At 40.4% G+C, this 21,223-nt stretch overlaps 1 protein-coding gene across 18 annotated transcripts in view; it reads left to right on the forward strand.

The window, feature by feature from the left end:
• Window positions 1-458: 458 nt before the first annotated feature.
• Window positions 459-21,223, forward strand: part of mapk8ip3 (mitogen-activated protein kinase 8 interacting protein 3) — a 31,840-nt gene continuing 11,075 nt past the window's right edge. For 3 of the 18 annotated variants that reach the window (XM_034089380.1, XM_034089388.1, XM_034089386.1), the window contains exons 1-17: window positions 459-1,413; window positions 7,821-7,941; window positions 8,467-8,537; window positions 9,441-9,532; window positions 10,482-10,505; window positions 11,486-11,540; window positions 12,429-12,660; window positions 13,105-13,207; window positions 13,450-13,568; window positions 14,578-14,589; window positions 15,158-15,175; window positions 16,545-16,602; window positions 16,918-17,070; window positions 18,530-18,587; window positions 18,853-19,004; window positions 19,291-19,347; window positions 20,417-20,587. In XM_034089380.1, the coding sequence (XP_033945271.1) occupies window positions 1,108-1,413; window positions 7,821-7,941; window positions 8,467-8,537; window positions 9,441-9,532; window positions 10,482-10,505; window positions 11,486-11,540; window positions 12,429-12,660; window positions 13,105-13,207; window positions 13,450-13,568; window positions 14,578-14,589; window positions 15,158-15,175; window positions 16,545-16,602; window positions 16,918-17,070; window positions 18,530-18,587; window positions 18,853-19,004; window positions 19,291-19,347; window positions 20,417-20,587 (1,802 nt within the window). In that variant the 5' untranslated portion in view covers window positions 459-1,107. The remainder of the gene's footprint in view (window positions 1,414-7,820; window positions 7,942-8,466; window positions 8,538-9,440; window positions 9,533-10,481; window positions 10,506-11,485; window positions 11,541-12,428; window positions 12,661-13,104; window positions 13,208-13,449; window positions 13,569-14,577; window positions 14,590-15,157; window positions 15,176-16,544; window positions 16,603-16,917; window positions 17,071-18,529; window positions 18,588-18,852; window positions 19,005-19,290; window positions 19,348-20,416; window positions 20,588-21,223) is intronic. The other 15 variants (XM_071204072.1, XM_071204078.1, XM_071204080.1 and 12 more) reach the window with 8 other exon arrangements.

The raw sequence follows: 21,223 nt of genomic DNA on the forward strand, positions 1-21,223 counted from the left end.
AACTGGCACCTCTTCAGATACCAATCCACACTCGGTATACCTTTATCGATAGGGACTTAACCCGTTGACCCTTCTGTTCTCAAGACAAGTCTCTAAAGACTGACCTACAGCTGCACCAATCAAAGTTTATTTTATATTTTGAATATCATTTTATTTTCCTTTATTAGATCAAATTAGATTACAATTGTATTGTCAATGCACAAAGTACAACACAATGCAGTTTGCATTCACCCAGAAAGTGCAAAGAGTAGGAAAGTGCATAAGCTTAGAATAAATATTATGTTTCTAACCCTATGTGCTTCTGACTATGAACGGCCCCACGGGGAGAAATAATGTGTTGAATGTATTGGTCTCAGATATAATCGTCTAATTTTGAAAGCGTGAAGCTGACTTCCGGTTCAGTCCCCCTGACTTGACGCACTTCGTCCGCTTGCTCAATGCAGACGGGGTGACGTCAGTCGGTCAGCTGGCTCCTGCATCTGAAGGCAGGAGAGCCTCTCCCATTGGGAGACATCACCATCACCGCCCGAGCTTGGCCATCGCCCGCCCGCAGGAAGGAAGGGAAATAAAACATGGAGGACACGGTGTTATTATAGTGGCGGATCGGACGTCAGCGGGGATCGGGAGATTATTTATTAACATATTTATTTATTTATTTCCCTTGTCAGAAATGGCCGGGGTCCATGGCTGCGGCTGCTGAGAGGCAGGTGCAATATCATCGACATTTCGTTTCTCGGCATGGGCTCAACGAGGGCCGATCCACAGGCTGCTCTACACGCCCTCTGCTCCCCGGATACCACGCTGTCTGCGGGGGGAGAGGAATAGCTGGGCCGCGTCTGGAGGTGTGGATGAGGGGGGCCTCTTTACATCAAAATATTAGAGCCAGTAATTTCAAGGTTATGCGCCGTTACACACAGCAACAGCCAGGCTTCCTTCAGTGAATCAGTGCATGCTACAACATGACATAGGGTTGGTGGGCTTTATTTTAAGGAAACACTGATTGAATCCACCTTTTTCTGCATAAGAGGATCCAAAACCTTTTGACAGGCCTGAAAAAACTGTTGAGCCTCCTCATCTGGAAAACAGAAGCCGGTTCCAGCTGCCAAGATGATGGAGCTACAGATAGACGAGGTGGTGTACCAGGACGACTACGGCTCCGGGTCCGTGATGTCGGAACGGGTGTCGGGCCTGGCCAACAGCATCTACCGGGAGTTTGAGAGGTTGATCCGCAGCTATGACGAGGAGGTGGTGAAGGAGCTGATGCCGCTGGTGGTGAACGTCCTGGAGAACCTGGACGGGGTGCTGACGGAGAACCAGGAGCATGAGGTGGAGCTGGAGCTGCTGAAGGAGGACAATGAGCAGCTCATCACCCAGTACGAGAGGGAGAAAGCGCTGAGGAAACAGGCGGAGGAGGTGAGTCACTCCCCCGGCTCTGATGGGCCTCTGCCCGCTCCATCACATCCAGCTTCACGCTGCATCCTCCCTGTCACGGTGCCCTGTCTGAACCGCCTCACCAGACATGTGACTCATGTTTAGGCCTGTGACAGCAGATTATTTTTAGTGTCAATGTACTGCAGACACTGCTGACCAATGTGCAGCAGCAGTGACTTCTATGAAGCTCTCAGAAATACAATCTATACCCCTATAATAGACTTTATTGGGTTTTAGTAGAACTGCTTATAACTAGGCAGGCTCACCCATTAGAAAATGTACTTTCTTTTTCTAAAAAAGGAAGACCAGACATTACCTGTTTACATTAACATTACACGTTTGTTTTTGTTAAGCTGTTATCAGTGCGGTTTTAAGTGTGGTAATGCAACATCAAGCATCCTGCAAAATACAAATTATTTAGACAAAATCATGCTATTCTAAACCTGCTTTCTTGTGATATCATACATGTCAAGATGTGGAGGTCAATGTGAAGTCACTATTGAGCATACAAAGGAATGTTTAACAAGAAGTCTGTTGCAGTGGAGTAAATATATGCAGTACAAGTACACACTGTCATGAAAACCTATTCATATGTATGGACAACAGCATTTGTATTGACTATAACAACTACTCACTAGGTTTGCTAATACCACTGTAGTATTTTTGGACCTTGCTCAGTTTTTACTTTGACAGGTATTACTGTCACAACAACTGCAGCTGCAAATACTACCTTCCCCATTGTTACTACAACTTACTACTAACAGTACTTCCACTTCTGCACACCATAATGCCAACAAAAAATATGACCAATATACAAAACAAATCTCTCTTCTTAAATTAAATAAGTGAAATTAGTCTCCTTTTTAGTGCCCTTTTGTAAGGCCCGAGGTGCCACTCTGCACGCTTAAAGTATATATGCAAATGCCTGAGCACACAATATGCAAACACCAAGTACGGACATGATAGCGTACAAACACTACATGGTGAAAAAGAGACAGCTCTGACAGACGACATGTTTAAGCACAACGCAGTGGGCGTTTACACTCAAAAACACAGCAAGAACAGGGACAAGAACAACACAAGTGGACATCAATACAGAGCTATTACATTACCGGCCAAGCTCCACCTCCAGCAAATCGTTTCCCCCTCTCTGACCGGTGTAACAGCAGCCGCGGGATCCGGCAGGTTTTCATAAAGCAACTTTAATCCTCCTCCCATCCAAAGAGGCCTCAGCATATCACTGTCTGCAGCCTGCTAGCATCAGCTTAGCTCAGCTTTCATCATCTGCTCTCCCGACACTGTGCTTCCTCCCTGTGGCGCTTATCTCGTTTGTTTTCACTTTAAGCTGTTAATGAGGAGAGGACTCTCTTGGTGTGTTAACATTTCAGGGTTAGGATATTTAAGCTTATTTTAATGTCACGGTATTAAAGAAATGTAGTTGCGTTGTAAGTAGCAGAGCCGGCTGAAGCTATTTTAATTGACAGATGCCAACAGGTCAAGACATGTTTTGTTTGACTAAATAGTGACTGAAACTTCAACTGAAAGTGTCTTTATGATAACTTGCTGGTGATGAAATAATCTTTACAAATACTTTCTGTACTTTGATATAGAAAGCTAAAGGGTCTAAATCAGACAATGTGCTGTTGGAAGAGCTATCCTTTTTTTGTTAAACAACACAAGATGTGATGCTGGTATGTAGCTTAATATACCAAAAGCCTCAATGATAAAACATGCTTCAAAGCAGACTTCATCTCTGCCAAGATCTTGAATATGACACTGTTTATCTCAGTTAATAACCTTAACTCCGTTGCCTGCCTGCTTCCCTTTTCTTTTTCCCAACGAATGATACATTTCCACTCACCAGACCAGATTTTAAACTTCATATGCGACAGATATGTCCACAACATTCCCTTTTTTATAATAATGATACGCTTTGCATTATCAATTAGAACTTTATTACTTATGTTCTCTATTGAGTGAAGGTTGTGGTGAGATTGATGCAGAGTAGGCTGTTTTGTTACTCTGACTGACAAACAGTTCACTGAGGCAGTTGGTGTTAAAGTGTCTTACATATTGTGAAGCGGACCGTTGAGCGGCCCAGACCAAGCAAGGAGGCAGAGGCAGAACGTCCAAAAATATAACCCGGCATTTATTAAAAACATGGGCACAAAGTTCACAATCCTGCTGTTCTCTTTGTCCACATCCTGCAGCCACAAGGATCTCACACACACACCCCGCCCTCTCAACAGACAGAGAAACCGAGCCTAAATACACCCACTCTAATCAGCACAACCAGACACAGGTGAGGGGGGAGGAGACAACACAACACCAGGTGCACACAATCATCAGCCACGGACAACATATACTGTGCAATCACGCCAACAAAGTGCCCTATCACCGGGCCTGAAGCCGTCAGTCCATAGTGACGAAGCCACCTTCGTCACACATATAGCATATATTTATATTCTTTTACTATTTTATGTCTGAATGCCTTCACCAAAAGTTGTTTTTTAAATTGCACCCACACCTATTAAATGATAATGATCATTATATTGTATTGAGACCATTAAGTAGTTTGTTATCTGAATCACAGGAGGCACAATATTTGTTTAAGACAACATTTTTTACCATAATACCATTTAGAACATAGTAATGTGGTGCTGCAGAGATGTCTTGGTATCCAAATATTATTTTTAAGATTGATCAAAAAACGTTCTTTTTGTACAGATCCTGGAAAAAATCACACCATAGTAATTTTACATTTGATTTCAAGCTCTAATATCCTGAATCCTATCTGTGAAGATGATCCCATTTTTCTCAGTCCTAGCCTTATTAATGTCTTTGGCATTTTAAAAGGTAGCAATTGACTTGGTTATAATCTAGTGATCTCTTTATGGTCAAGTGTATTTGATTGTTTCTTGATCTTCTGTCCTGAACTCTCTAAAATGATGTTAGCAGCCAGTGAGAGAAGTCAATTAGGTTATACATTTCAATGGCACACATAAACAGAGAGACAGTTGTGTCATACAGGGGTATAATGGGGGATGGGACAGTAGTGAGGGGTGGGGTAATATAGGAAATCAATAGTACACATAGCACACTGAGGGAGCCTGGCACTGTAACCTGATTTGTGTTTTTGATGAGCAGAGACAGAACAACACAATGAGAAACAGAGAAAGAGATTGACGGTTGGAAAGCTGCAGTAAGAGCGAGATAACGCACAGGCCAGATCTGACAGCAGGAGAATAACAAAGAAAAGAGTGTGAGGGAAAATCTCAGAGCCTGACAATAACCCTCCCTCCCACAAGACGAGCAGAAAGCGGCTCATATTACAAGGTTGTTCCACTCGAGCTAATGGTAAACAAAGCCACGGTCTGCTTATCACGCAGCCGTCACTAGCACAACTAGCATTACAGTTACGACAGCCACGTTAACACATTCAGCCATTTTGTAGCATCCTCCTTGTTGTTTCCTGCCTCGTTTTTCTGGGGCCGCCTTCTGGAACGATCCATCACTCTGTATCAAAGTGTGATGACAGTAGACGTTGATAATCGGCCTCTCACTATTCTCCTAACGTGCTGTCTATGAATGGATTTACTATTGTGAGCAGTTCATAGATAACTGTTTTGAACTAATCCGCTTCCATCGAGAGCTGCAACGATGTATTGATTATTCAATCGACCCAAATATAACCGCCAACAATTTAGATAATGGACGAGTTGTTGTCGTTCAAAAAAGGCAGAAACAGGTTTTTTTCAGCCTCTGAAATAGAAGATTTCCTGCTTTTCTGTGTGAAAATCTCATGGTCTTCAAAGAACACTTGAAGACATGACTTTTGCTCTTAAGAAAGTGGGATTGACCTTTTTGCACTGTTTCATAAAATGTTAACTCATTGAGGAAAAAACTTTAGCTTAATTAATTTAGAAAATAACCTTTTCTTGCAGCCCTACTTTAAGTCTTGGCCTGCAGATTAGGTCACCTAACATGCATCTTGACATGTGACTTGAGAACTTGAACGTATTTCAAACATAGACACACGCTAATAGCTTTTCTCCCTGTATCTCAGGAAGTACACGGTGTACATATCTGGAAGTGTGACAACATTACAGTCAAATGGATTTAGCTACAGTTCCTCAAGGAAGCACATTATGTTTACTCTGTCATCACAAGGTTTCCTAATCACTTATTCAAACTGGATTCCACCCTATAAATACACATTTGAAGTATTCTACCTGTGTATTTAATGTTTGCATAACTCAAATATCTTATGGGTAAATGCATCAATATGTTTTTAAAGAATCAATCAATCAATGTTTATTGATATAGCCCAATATCACAAATGTTACATTTGTCTCAGTGGTCTTCACAGTGTGTACAGAATATCAGTATGACAATACGACACCCTCTGTCCTTAGACCCTCTGTCCTTAGACCCTCTGTCCTTAGACCCTCACATCGTACAAGGAGACACTTCCGGAGAAAACCCCACAGTTTAAAGGAAACATGGGAGAAACCTCAGGGAGAGCAACAGAGGAGGGATCCCTCTCCCAGGACGGACAGACGTGCCGTGTGTAAATCGAAAAGATAATACATTTACAACATAGGTAATCCAAATGTTTGGAATCTAGTCATACATAATGTACGCTGTACCTCTTACATTTTATAATAGTAGAGAGATGAGAGAAGGCATTTAAAGAGTGTTATTTTAGGCAGGACAGGATGCTCTGAAGATAGAGCTACTGAAAAGCATTGTGCTGGTCCCTAGTTTTAGGCCATTTTAAGTCGGCCATTACATCAGTTGGTACCACTTTACAATAAGACTACACTTATAAAGGATTCATAAAGGGTTTATAATTAGCTTATTAATTAGGTTGTAAACACTTTATTAATCATTAAGAACCAAACAAAAAGAAAAGAAACATACATAACATACATCAACACAGGCTCACAATTTGGCAAGATGACTAAGCCTTACATTGGCTACTTAGCTTACTTCGTCTTCTTCATCAGCCAGCATCCTTGGTATCTGTTGTTCACTGAGTTGATTCTCCCCCTTCCATCTTGATGTTTCTTGGCATCTCTTTATGACCATTTCTTTACGAGTTACTACCATATAACTGCCAAAAGGGAGCCTTATTGTAAAACACATTCCCATGTATTAATGAGTTACATTTCTAATAAGACTTATCAGTACAGATACATGTGGGCTCACTATTTGGCAAGCAACCGGTCACAGTTGCCCCGTTCATGTCTTATAAAAGCTTATTAACGATTTATAAAGTGTTCACAACCTAATTAATAAATGAATTACAAACTATTGGTAAACCCTTTATAAGGGTAGTCTTATTGTAAAGTGGTACCCATCATTTTAATAAAAAAGACACCTAATACAAGCAGAAACCTTTCCTGCTGCTTCTTTTATTTAAATGAGTCATTGTTTTTGTGCAAGGCACTGCATTGCACTGCATAACACTACGCTGCTCATCATATATGAGTATTTCATGTTAAAAAAGATGGAATATATAATTGTTTGTTTAGTCAGGTGGTTTATCTCACATACTTGTTTTTCAGTTATTACATTAAATGCTCACAAAACAACACAGTATCTACAGACGGGTGTTTATTTAGCTTGTCAGTTTATAATAACAGATATTAAATTGACCTTCGATTGAGTCGTGTTTTTGTCATTTGGTTGATTTGCTCTAGAAACCTGTCTTTTTTAATAAGCCTGCAAGAAGAGGAAGATCTCTCCAACCTCTCACCCTCAGAGTCGGATACAATCAGCAGAGAAAGGACTCATTGGTTCATTTCCTGCTTAAATCCACTCTGCAGATGACGAGCAAGTCGGAGTGTTGTCTGCCGGATATCAATATTAGTTTCTGTATCAAACTGAAGGTCTTTATATTATAGCAAGTGCCTTTGTGTGCATGGAATATCTTCTGCAGGGTCCTGGTTGAATAGTCGCCCTTCAGTCAGAGGATTACAGTGTTAAGACTTTGTGGACTGCTGAACTGGAAAAGGAGGACATTGTGAAGAGTTTTATAATAAAAAGGAACAAAAACAAACAGGGAAATGGAAGTAGACAGCTCTGTGTTTGAACATTACTCCGCCACAGAGTTTATGTTTACACTGTATAACCAGCTGAGGTATTTTATCGAGCTGCTAAAACCTTTCTCCAAGAGACAAAAGCTTTAAAAGAATGATTTACTGTATATTGAAAACACTTAATAGACTTGCATGCGGTCTATTAACCAAAAGCATAGTATCCTTAATCTTAGTCCGGTGTTTCTTTCCATATTGAACCAACAGGCAATATAATCTTCTTTGGTGCAGTTTATGAATGTATTCCCAGTTGTTTTACACATCTTTGTTCCCGTCTCCTCCTTTTAGAAATTCATTGAATTTGAGGATGCGTTGGAAGCGGAGAAGAAGGATCTACAGGTGCAGGTGGAGTTTCTGGAGCTGCAGTCCAAACAGCAGGAGCTCAAATCAAAGAACTACTCCGACCAGAGTGAGTGGGAAAACGTCCCAGCTGATAACTTCTGTATTCTTACAATTGACTGAAGGTGCAGCACGTGTGACTGCTTCTTCACGGGTGTCTCTGGCTGTGACTCATGGCCTTTAGCTAGGTCTGGGGAGTATGACCAAAACCTTCTATCCTGATATAGATCATTTCATACCTTGGATATATTTGGTTTTCTGGGAAATTACCCAACATCTGTATCTTTATGAAAAAGCCCAAAACACATTGTGAATTGTACATTTTTCTCTTTTATTTAATGTCACTCTTAAATTTAGTTAAATAAACTGTCATGAAACCCCAGTTCCCCCCGAGACAAATAAAGTATTTGATACTGCCTATTTTTGCAATCTCCTCTGTGATTGGCATGTCATGTTTGCTTATCTGTATCAAACCACTGTCAGAATTCACAGTGGTTTACTGCAAATTAGCTTGAATGGTAACTTAGAAAATACTTTGCTCCAACTATTATAATCCGTACTCTTTTCTAAACTGTTTTCTCTCTCTGTGTCCCAGTCGTGCGGTTGGAGGAGCGAGAATCAGACATGAAGAAAGAGTACAACGCTCTGCACCAGCGCCACACTGAGGTGAGGGCAACATTCAGCTTCGCAACTTCACAACTGGAGTCTCAACACATTCATCTTAGCTTCATCTTGAACATTCCCATTTTGTTATATCTCCAAAATCAACCAAAGACACATGCCTGTTAAAGGTGGGGTAGGTAAGTTTCAGAAACCGGCTCGAGATACACTTTTTGTTATATTCCATGAATGCTCTTAACATCCCGATAGCAATGAATATCTTAAGTGCTTTGACAAAAAATCCATAAAAAAATGTCATCTGTAGAAGCCGTAATACTGTAAAAAGTACAACCAATCCGTTTAGTCGGCCCGGCCTACCTGCCTGTCAGCCTTCCATCGGGGCACAAACTTATCTCGTGCCCTCATTGGTCATGTGCGTGTTCGTGTGTGTTGGAGGAGGGGCTCTATAAGGAAGTGGCAGATTTTCTCCGGTTGTGTATTTTCAAATTCTAGCGATCTCGAGCCGGTTTCTCAAACTTACCTACCCCACCTTTAACTAATTTGATTCCTGCTAAAATGACCACCCTTAAACCATATTGCTTTATTTTACATTGCAGGCAGCCATTGATTTAATCTTAGAAAGCAAGTGCAGACATGTTTGTTAGTCTTATTGATAATCTGTCACAACAACTATTCGTATATTATTCGTACCATTACCACCTTCGTGTGTTTTGTATTAAATAAACAGCAATATGCAAAAGCACTGGTGCGGTCCCTTTGAGATTAAGAATCCCATGGTCCTTGGCGTTATCAAAATATTAGACTATTATTATTGTATTATTATCCGAACTTCTTTACTTCCCCATCCAGGAATGTCTCTCGTGCTTTCTTGTCCTAAAACATGTCCTAAACATATAACTTTCCTCTCCTTTTCTTCTCTCATTTTCCCTTTGTCATTGTGTGTCTCAGATGATCCAGACATACGTCGAGCACATAGAGCGGTCCAAAATGCAGCAGGTGGGGAGCAACAGCCAATCAGAAGGCACGGGCTGTGGACGAACGTGAGTTATTTTAACGTGTGTGTTGGTGTGTAAAGGTTGTTTGCATATCTTGTTCACCCATTGTGTTGTTGCTGATGTTTCATGTTTTGTCCTGAATGTATTCGGCTCCACATGATTCAAAATGCTCATTGATGCTGGTCCTTGTTTGTCAGTAATGAACAGTTTGACTTATAATATACTATTTGAGGAATACGATTAGGATACGTAGGATTCTTTCTGACTCATGTGATCCAAACATTTCCAATAACCTTAAAGCCAGAGGCAAATATTTGTTTAAAAAAAAAACAGATGTTATCATTTATAAAGATTCACATCGTGTTTTTATCCACAAAATATTCTGCTACAAATCATATTTGTTGGCATTTAGCTAAAACAACCTTGTCACTGCTGTCAAATTGTGCAGCCTTGTGGGAAATCATTTTCCGGCTCGCAGTATCCAGCAGTTAGTCAGCAGTTATCCAGCAGTTAGCCAGCCCATGAGTCATGAATATTTATAAGCACGAAGAGAGAGACGGAGTGAGACATCTGCTGCAGCTACTGAAGCTGAACTGCATTTGTTATGTTTCACTAAACAGTATCTTGAATATCGATCCACTAAACTGTCTCCTTCCTAAAACGAAAAGTCGGTGTGAACCAATAGAAACAGAGGACTGTGTTTACTTGTTGTGTTTGCTCATCATTTCCTTGGGATAGTGGTCATAATGATTGAATTATAAACATCAATGAGACTTACAAGATTCATAACTTCTTAAAAAACGGCTGAGCAGCTTAATGGAAACTAAGAACAATCTTAAAAAAGCAATTAAATAATACTTTAAAACTGAAATCAACTTGTGTGAGTGTGTGTGTGTGTGTTTTCATATGTCATGGCATGTTCATGTCACCTGTCTCTCTCTAATCACTGTCTGTCTGTTTGCTGGCTTGCTCTCTGTTGCTGCTGTTTGCACAGTCAACGCCACACATGGAGGAAAAGGTAAATCCCACAGCGGCCCTCGCGCCCCCCCCCCCCCCCTTCAGCTCCTTGTCTAAACTGGCCTGCTCTTGACTTTAAATCTGACTTGATTTGCTGATGCCCCCAACGCGCCTAAACACCCTATTTATAAAAGTGTTTCTTTATGTGTTTGGGGTAGTAGATGTGACAACATTTTATTGCCTTGAATATATACATCATTTTGCATTCTCATAACAAATAGGGAATGGTTCAGAGATCATGTTAAGAGATGCATTATGTTTATCCTCTATTCCCTCATGGGTTGCCAATCAGTCTTTCCCTTCGTGCCTGCTTTGCTTGCCTTATTTGCCCTTGAAACAAAGATGGAAGCATTTATATGGAAATGCATTCATATAAAAATAAACTGTAATAAGTATCTGCAGCAGTTCATGTAATGTTGTACTACTTTCTGATGTGGGAAAAACAATTTTATTTTGTAACATTTATTTCATAAACTAGTCTTTAATCAGTAATCAGGTACTCGTGAAATGTGTATGACAGTTAGTCGGCTAAGAATATTTGGTCGCACCCGGCACACACAGTTGCAGCGAGTTTTGTTAAGGCCTAACATAAACAAAACACTTGTTGTAGTTAATCAGCCATACATGAAACTGATTGGTTACAAACGCTACCTGCAGTTTTTTATTCTCTGCCTGTTTGAATGACTTGCATCCGTATCCCCAACACTAGGACACTATGAATGTTCTTATGGACTGGACTGCATGCCCTCAGAGCTCCCGTTGCTTCTCGCTGCAGGTCTTGTAAATCAGCTGTTTGCCCTTAAATCTCTATCCATGTCTTACTTTAATTCCACATTACTCATTTTTATATACTTTAATGGGGGTTTGATTTCAGGCTTTTGCTGTTTCTGGAGCCCCGAAGAAGAAAAAAACGATTGAATGTTACAAATGAATACTCATGTTGGCCCCCCCCCCCCCCCCTCTCTGTGTGTTCTCTGCCAGCAGCAAAGCGGAGCGCCCGCCTTCATTGAGCCTGTACCCCAGCGGCGAGGGAATGGTACGTGGGGGTCTCGGGGGGGCTGCCTATCAGGTGGGATAGACGGCGGCCATGTTGTCCTCCACGGCCACAAACACAGCCCGGGGGCGGAGGGGGGAGTGATCACATCCACATGGACCCCCTCCCCTCCACACCTGCTTGTGTCACTTTAAAGACACTTTTCTATTCACGTCACTTGGAAATCTATCATTTTAAAATCAGTTTTGTTGACTCAAGCAAGCATGGGTCCAAACTGTGTGTTTACTGATTTCCTGCCATGTTTCTGCTTCATGGTTTATGATAGATATTTAACTGTTTAAGAGAAACAACCAAGGTACGAAAAAAGAGGGAAAAAGGAAAGTGTTGCCTTCTTGTTGTCACTTCTTCCTGGTATCTAGCTTTGACAACGTGCCAAGAGCGTATGCACACCTCAAGGTTAAGATTTTAGGACATAGCCACCTTTATTTTTTAAGTTTCAGCATTTAAAGACTAACATTGTTTTTGAGTCTTTTGCTGAGAGTTATGCAGAAATCAAGGAATTAAGCTGTCTACTTGATTGATTTGTAATTTAGCCGTTTTTGACAGAACACCCCAAATTTGACGAGCTTAAATTGGGAAAACCATATTCAAACTTGAACTTGTCCAAAATAAGTGACAGTAGTTTGCGCTCAAAACCTTGTACGCCATTCAAAACAAAATACAGCCTCAAATGGGATTAGTCAACAAAACATGAAGCTGCTTACAAATCATAACAACTCTATCTAGTAATTTGATTGTGCTACCAGTCACTGTAGTTGCTAGAAATAAAACGAGCTGTGCAAGTATTGTAGGTAAAAAATGATCGCCTGTCTCCACTATATACTCTTATACTGCTGTCTCTCTCCTCTGTCCTCGTCTCGCTCCACTAAGGAGGACGGATCAGAGTCCGACTCGGTGGCAGCGACACCCAGCAGCACCGGGAGCAAGTCCAACACCCCCACCTCCACCGTCCCCTCGGCCACCGTCACCCCCATCAACGAGGGCTTCGTTCCGCAGGCGGAGTTCGATGCGATGCGAGCTGGGAACCGCAGGAAAGGTGCGAAGCGGCTCAGCAGGAACATGGAGGTGCAGGTTTCTCAGGAGACCAGGAACGTCAGCATCGGTAAGAAGACGCCACAGAACAGATGATTATATTTAACTTTATCGTCATTGCATTGAGTACAAATACTGGGACAGTGAAGCATCTCACCAGGGCAAAGGAAACAGTTGAGTGCAGTGTAGGTTATTGGTATAATATAAGTATATAAATGTGACAAATACAAAAAAGCTACAGTATATAGAGTATTAACAGTGTTTCTGGGCTTAAACACTATGAACAGTCGCTTAAATATTGAATAGACTAAAAATAAAAACAGTATAGACATATACAGAGTAAATATGAAAACACTTTAGTAAATAATTGGCATAAAACCTCGTTAGTTTAGATCTGTAGCGTCTCAGATATGGAACTTAGACATTGTTCACTCCCAAATAATAAATTGGTGCATTTTGCGCATAAAGAAATAGGATATTTGACGTTCAGTTGTGTTTTCGCCATGTTTTCCAGGCATGGGAAGCAGCGATGAGTGGTCCGAGTTTCAGGAGATCATCGATTCGACCCCTGAGCTGGACATGTGTGTGGACCCCCGTGTGTACGGAGGAGGAAACAGGTACAAATATACTGAGGCTGCATCACTACCCTAACAAAGTGTCGTATTTTGAATCAAATGAATTAAATGATGTATTCTATGAATTATGTATCAGTGGTGATTTTCCCAGCTGGGCTACATAGTAATGATTTTTACCACAAGTCTTAGGACCAAAAGTTGCAATAGAAGCGAGTACAAGTGATAAATAGTAAGTCATATCTTTGTTTATTGCTATTGTTTATTAAACGTCATGTGTGTTTCAGCCCCTCCCAGGGCATCGTGAACGAGGCCTTCGGCATCAACACCGACTCTCTCTACCACGAGATCAAAGACGCCAAATCAGACATCATCGGAGACGTAGACGCAGGCGCCGAGCTGCTAGGTGCGAACAGGACCGTGTCTTCCATAGGTTTAGATGTGTTCAAGGGTTCAAGTGGAATACCTGCCCTAAAGCTGGGCACTAGAAATCTCTCTTACATTTCAGTGTATTCACTCAGAGGGATGCGTTCAACTGAAGTGATCATTGTCCCGCTTTCAGAATTAGAAATCCTTTATTTGTCCCGCAACGGGGAAATTAGCGGTTTCACAGGAGCTAAAGTACATTGCAGATTAAAGTAAATAGAGCAAACTTACATATTATATAAAAAGCAGGCACAAACAAGTAACAAAAGAAAAGAACAGATAAGTACAGAAAACTAAGTAGCAGTATTTCTTCCTATACGCTCGAGGCTTCTACTGTAAGCTTACATGCCAGTTATGTGCATTATTATAACTGTTAGATTGAGAGTAGGTCCAAAGTAAGGGAAATGCAGGCTGATGCATGTGACTGTTACATAAAGGCATCTTTTCTTTTGGCTCTGTGCTATTGCAGGGCAGGAGCTCCATGTGAGGCTGTGTGAATGTGCCACTGCACTGACTTTTACTTTGCATTGTTGAGGCTGAAATGTTCTCTGTGCCGGCAGCTTATCTCTCCGTCACATCCTGAAAAAACATACAATCCCCCTCTGGCTGCACCCCCGACCCACGCTGCTCATCCATGCAGGGTTTTTTATTATTTTTATTTTGATCATTTCTTTAACTTTTCTCTTCTCTCTTTTTGGGGCACAGGCATGTTTAGTAAAGTCCATTTCAAAAGCTGCACGTTTAAACAGATCCTTTAAAAGTTTAATTTACCATTTATTTGACTTCATTGCACTTTATGCTTGCTACTTTGACAAACGCACTTTAAGGGGATTCTGGTGGATTCTTCATTTAAGTTTTTAGGGGATTTTGGTATTATTCATCGTCAGAAACGGAACAGAGGATTTTCTCCATCTTCTTGTCCATCTGATAACTTCTCACACGTTTTCTTTTTTTTCCTTTTTATGTGCTTCTGCTGGTGACACCCATAGGCGAGTTCTCAGGTGTGTATCTGATCATGCATTGGTTGGTATATATTTTTCTTTTTTACCTCTTTGGTCTCCTCTCTTATTTCTAAACTCCACATCTAAGGGTAGGTATAAACCAGTGTTTACGAATTAGAAGAAGGAACAATACAACAGCTTATTATTATTATTATTATTATCCTATTGCCCTGAACTTTGATGATACAGTAGATGCCCAATATACACAACTGTTCCTTTAAAGTCACAGTGAAATCATTGAAATCCTTTGTGATCGTCACAAGCTGTCAGACTGCATTGACTTCATGGACCTTTTCTTTTAGTCTCTCACATACTTACAATATAACTCAACGGTTTCTAATGACTCCTTTCATCCGGTTCAAACAGGAACTGCATCATTTCACAGAAACAATATATAGTAAAATATGTTTCACTGGGACTTTAAATGAATGTAATACCTGCTTATCAGCATCTTCTGTCTTCTCTTTTCCATTCCTGTACTTCACATGTTCCTCTCTGATACATGACCTCTCCTCTTCCTCCACTTTTTGACTTTTCTCCCTTCTTCTTCTTCTTCTTCTGCCTCCAGTCCGCGATGATTTCTTCGGTAAGGCGCACCTTGCCTACTCTCGTGCTCACATTATGCTTGTTCTGTTGTTCCCTGGCCGCTCGTTTTGCCATCTTTCTGGTTCCTTATTTGTGTCTGTGTTGCTTTTATTAACATTCTGAAACACGTTCGCATCTCCCATACGTAATGTTTAGACATCTGTCAATATGAAGCTGCTCATTTTTAGAACAAAAAAAGGAAGCTGCAGAATGGTCTAAGCAGGTAAAGAGGCACTACAATCAAGAACAAATTGTGAAAGTCTTTGAAGGACACACACAGCCAAAACTAAAGAACAAAGTGCTTTATCAGAGGTTATTTTTCGTTGGACTTCTTTGTTTACTTCTGTAACATAGTTACATTACTATATAACACGTGCACTTCTATTTGATAGCGCTCCAACAAATTGTATGTGATATGCTAAGGGGCGGGGAATTCTCTAAGCAGTTGACCAATCACAACAGAGCCGGCCAGCTAACCAATCAGAGCAGACTGGGCTCTGGTTTCAGACAGAGGGTGAAAAGAGGAGCAGCACAGGCAGTATGACAAAAATAAAGAGCTTTTTGAACATTAAAGCGTGGAGACACGTCCCAGTAGAGGCACAACATACAGATATGATCCTGAAAATAAGCAGAACAGGGCCCCTTTAAGACTGCAGTGTAAAGCGTCAGTCTAAGCGTTAAGTAGACACAAGTGGAACCCAGAAAGATGGAGACCAACCTTTATGTCATTTTGATGTTGTGATATGTGATCTGCCTGCAGAGATTTCTAACTCAGAGTTCAGCAAGTACTCGTTTCTCTGTGGACAGCACACACCATGTGGCACTTCTATAATATAATGTCTTGGCTATTTTGTTTTTCTTTTGTTTCTTATTTCCAAATGTTTCTGTGTTGAAGCTTCTGCTTATACTTTGTGCGCTTGGCTTCTGTTGCACAGGGCCTGCTGCTTGCACGTACCATTTTCAGTTGATATCCAGCAATGATAAAGATAATAAAGATTTAATTTAGGAGTTAATAGGTTGAGCTTGACATTAACATATTTGTATGTGCAGTCAAATATTGTTTAGTCTAGTTTCATGAGTGTTATCCAGATATTTAACATCCCTCTTTACCTGACGTAGTTTCCTTGTTAGCGAGAGAGGTCAAATCAACAATCTGTTCATTCATTTTCATATTTAATTATTAAACCTTTAATAAAAGGTACAGGATTGAAAACCTCCACAATCCTGTACCTTTTATTGAGGGTTAAATAATTAAATTGGCTGGTCTGAAAGGCTGCATTGCAACTTTGGGATTCTAATTGTTCTTATCTATCGTTGTATTTATTGATTTATGGATGTTTGTGATGGTTAAGAGATGTTATTTATTTCAGGGATGGGTAAAGAGGTGGAAAACCTGCTGACAGAGAACAAACAGCTCCTAGAGACCAAGTAAGAGACACAGAGAAGATTACTGTGTGTGTATTTGTCTCTGATATGGATATGAAACAAGTTGTGATTAATGTATCTCCATATACAATGGCACTTAAACATACTGGCATCACGTAACCTTACATTTAGCTAAGAAGCTAATATTTTTCACCAAAGATACTTTTTTTAATTCAACATTTATATATTTTTACTTGAACATCCTTTTAACTGAATAACAAATCATCTTTAATTAAAAGGCACTTCTTATGACTGTTATCATTAGTGTTATTTATCTCAATGGGTTTGATATCTTTCTTTTTGCTCTTTTCTCCACAGAAATGCTCTCAACATTGTGAAAAATGACCTTATTGCCAAAGTGGACGAGCTGTCGGGGGAGCATGAGGTGCTGAGGGAGGAGTTGGAGGCTCTGCGGCAGTCCAAGAACAAAGTGGAGGCCAGAGTCAAGGAGCTGGAGGAGGAGCTCAGGAGGTGGACATACCAAAGTTGTATTTTTGTTAACATGTATGTTACGTCCCCACTAGGGGATGAGGAAATGCAACACACACCAGTTGGAATTGGTAAATAATTATAAGGAGTTTATTAAACAGCAGGATAACAAAATGGAAGGCAAGCAACTTGAAACAAACAAAAGGGCCACAAGGGTGCAGGTTTAACTGAGCACCCAAACAAAGGAAGGACTCTAAAAAGGGAGCCTACTTAAATACAAAGAAATATACACTAATAAACAAAAATAGTAACAAAACAACCCTCACTATTAAAGTGGTACAGACTAACGAAAAGGAGGCTGTAGGAAAACACAGCTAAGCTAAATGACCGCAGTCAACGTAAATGCTAAACTACTCTAGACATATCTAATGATCATAACCACACTACTAAACACGGACCACACGAGTTAACCACTGTTAACAGATGTGTACACAATCAAAGAGCACGTAGCGAGAGGCGTCAGTTCACACAACAGAGCCTCCCGACTGATCGTTGTCCCCAGGCTTTGTAGTCGTCTCCGGAAGGTGTGCGCCGGATGTGCGCTCAGATTGGAGCGTGTCGGGCCCGGCGTGCTCCAATCCCAATCTTCGGGGGCGGATCAGGAGATGGGTAGCCAAGGACCTCAGCGCAACCGCACAGCTCATTTACATAAAACACATTCAAAACAGTTACGGCGGCCGTAACAATGATGATGATATGATCCCTCAAAATTAGAATGAATAAAGAAACAGGGCAGCAGTTAGGAGACGATTACATTCATCCTTCCGCGTAATTGCTGACGAACACCGACGAAGAGTAACATGATAGTCTTGAAAAACTGTGACATGAGAACAAGAGGATAACATGTCTGAATACAGATCTCAGTTTTTCTGGTTTCATGAAACAAATCTTTTCTCATTTAACGTCTGTAATTTCTAAGGTGACAATGTTACTTTGTTCTACGTGCTCAGTTAGAATAGTTTCTGCTGTTCACCAGGCCTTATTCATTTTCAGTATGCTATTTTATTTGTATTTATAGACAAATGTGCATACAATAGAAAAATCACTTTCACAGGCAGTTAAAGCTGACGTTTTACTGCTAAAAAGTGCTAAGTAGGATTTTTTTTAACTCATTTTGACGCAGTGCCAGAGGCTGAACAAACATCTTTATGACACCTAATACATCTTAAGCTACATTACATATACTTGAGACAGTTTGAGGTTCCAGAATAAATTCATGGCTGGTCATTTTAGATAGAAAGAAAGTAGATAAGATCAAACTACAACTGAGAAGAGACACAGAGTATAATGTGTGTTTGTCTGAAATACTTACCAAAACACGAGGCCTTCTCAAAAACGGTCCCACATTTCTCCCAGTCTCAGTGGACCTGGTGCGTGTATGTCCAGATGTTCACGAGTCAAAATAAAGTTTCCTAATTCGTTTTTTCTCTCCGGGCTGCAGGTTAAGAGCAGAGGCTCTCGGTGCGTCTCGGGACTCAAAGGACGAAGCAGGCGATGACGTGAGTAAACTGCATTGCTGAGTTATTTTCAAAAGTAAAATAAATGAATACCTGTAAAACAAAATGTAACTATGTGTAAACTCAACTGTCTTAATTACTCACATTTGAGCAGATTGAATCCTCATTATTCTACATCTTGGTTGTTTGGTTGCAGTGGAAGAACACTTTGAACACATTCAAACGTAACCCACTGCCAGTATAGGGCACCTCTCTGCATGTAGATCTGTGTTTTCACATCTTCTGTAATAACTAAATGTGTGTCCAGTTTTCATCGCCCATGCAGGACGGAGACGTGACGATGACGCAGCGGCGGAGGTTCACCCGGGTGGAGATGGCCCGAGTTCTGATGGAGAGGAACCAGTACAAAGAGAGGCTGATGGAGCTGCAGGAGGCCGTGCGGTGGACCGAGATGATCAGGTAGACCAAAGGAAGCTTTAAACTAGGGAAGGAAAGACGTATGTGATCACAAGAAGCATACAGCAAACTAAAAGGTCTACTATGCTCTCCAAAAAGCTGCAAGATCTCTCAATACTCAGGAAACTAAACAGTTCTAAGCAGAATTTTGTGTTTTTATACTAATTATCTTACCGTAGGGGTATATTTTTTTAAATTGTGAATTTAAAAGGTTATATTTTTGTGTGCTGTGTTAGTTTGGCTCTACTTGAATTGTTTTCCTTCTCCTCACACCTCTGTTCCCTCTCAGGGCGTCCAGAGAAAGTCCTCAAATGTCAGAGAAAAAGAAGTCCACCATCTGGCAGTTGTAAGAATCAGCTTTTTCTTCAACTTATTCAAATGATATATGAACTTCTTTGACTGTAACAACACTGTTGTGAATAATACTGTGCAACAATTACTTTTCCACATGTTATTCATGCAGTTACTGGCTGCTACATCACGGCTTTATATGACTTACTTTTAAAACTGGTGCTGCTTATTTTTATTAGCATGGATGTGTACTTATTTGATTTTATATTATTCAAATATCTTTGCATCTTTAGTTAATATGAAAATCTACTTATTATGTTGGCCTTTTATCAGCAATGTCCCCCTTTGCTGTACAAATTAAATTAAAATGTCCCCCTTATGATAGACAGACAGACAGACAGACAGACAGACAGACAGACAGACAGACAGACAGACAGACAGACAGACAGACAGACGGATAGATAGATAGATAGATAGATAGATAGATAGATAGACGGATAGATAGATAGATAGATAGATAGATAGATAGATGAATGGATGGATAGATATATAGATAGATAGATAGATGAATGGACAGACAGACAGACAGACAGACAGACGGATAGACAGATAGATAGATAGATAGATAGATAGATAGATAGATAGATGAATGAATGGATGGATAGATATATAGATAGATAGATAGATGAATGGACAGACAGACAGACAGACGGACAGACGGACAGACGGACAGATGGATAGATGGATAGATGGATAGATAGATACTTTATTGATCCCAATTTGGGACATGTTTGCGTTGCAGTAGCATAAAAAACAAGGCAATGTACATAAGAGAAATTAAGACACTAGAAATAAACAATCTAAAAATATTTCTGAAGTAGAAATAAGATAGCATTAAAAAGTAAAAAAATATACATGTGGAAATAATATACATATCCAGTAACAAAATATAATGCAGGATATTAGATATACATTAATTGTGCAAGAAATGGATTATTCAATATTAAATTGAACAATCCATTTCTATGGAACAAATAATGGATTTATGAATTAGAAATAACCTGATTGATAACAAATGAATCTGTGAAACATGAAGGTAAAACCCCTCTTCCTCTATCCTCCAGCTTCGCCCGTCTCTTCAGCACGTCGTCCAGCCCTCCGCCCGTCAAGCGGCCGTACTACAGCGTCAACATCCACTACAAGTCTCCCTCGCCCGCCAGCTTCTCTCAGCGCCGCAGCCACACCATGTGCCAGATCTCCACCTCCAACCGCACTCTGGAGTTCTTCCCCGAAGAGTGAGCAGGAACCAGATAGAACACTTCTTTAAAGCTAACCGCTCTAAAACCTCCGTCCTTACCTGCCTCACACTCTGCTGTAGCCTGAACGCCTGGTCGCTTGCTCGCTTTGCAGAAGCTTGGAGAGTAGAACACTTCAAGCTGCTTATTCAGAATTCAACATAGAAGTGGCAGGTTTCATTCACACTGTTCTCATTTAGGATGTTCACATCCCTTTAAGACAAATGTGTTCATGCACGTGAAAGGAAATATTCTGAATAACGGTAACATGTTGTTTTAGCTATTGTATAACTTTTATAAGAACAAGATGATTTGGAAAGATGCAGTTATTTTTAATAGTAGAGCTTCTATAGTTGCATAATTTGAATTGTTATTCCAACATTTAAAAAAATGTTTTATACCTTCCTGTTTTGAGATGGCAGAGTTTGAATTGGAGAGTTTGTTTTCATGTATCCTTCTCAAGTTATATATGTGTTGTAACATCTCAGGTACACAGACAGAAGTACATTTGGCGATAGATCTATCACTCACATAAAGACACAAAGTTATAATATTGAACATTTACAAATATTTTATGATTTTCTTGTGTGATCTAATTCAATGGCTTGGCTTGAGCTAGAATAGAGTTGACTTCCA

Source organism: Pseudochaenichthys georgianus, chromosome 8, assembly GCF_902827115.2.
Source record: "Pseudochaenichthys georgianus chromosome 8, fPseGeo1.2, whole genome shotgun sequence".
Classification (NCBI taxonomy): Eukaryota; Metazoa; Chordata; class Actinopteri; order Perciformes; family Channichthyidae; genus Pseudochaenichthys; species Pseudochaenichthys georgianus.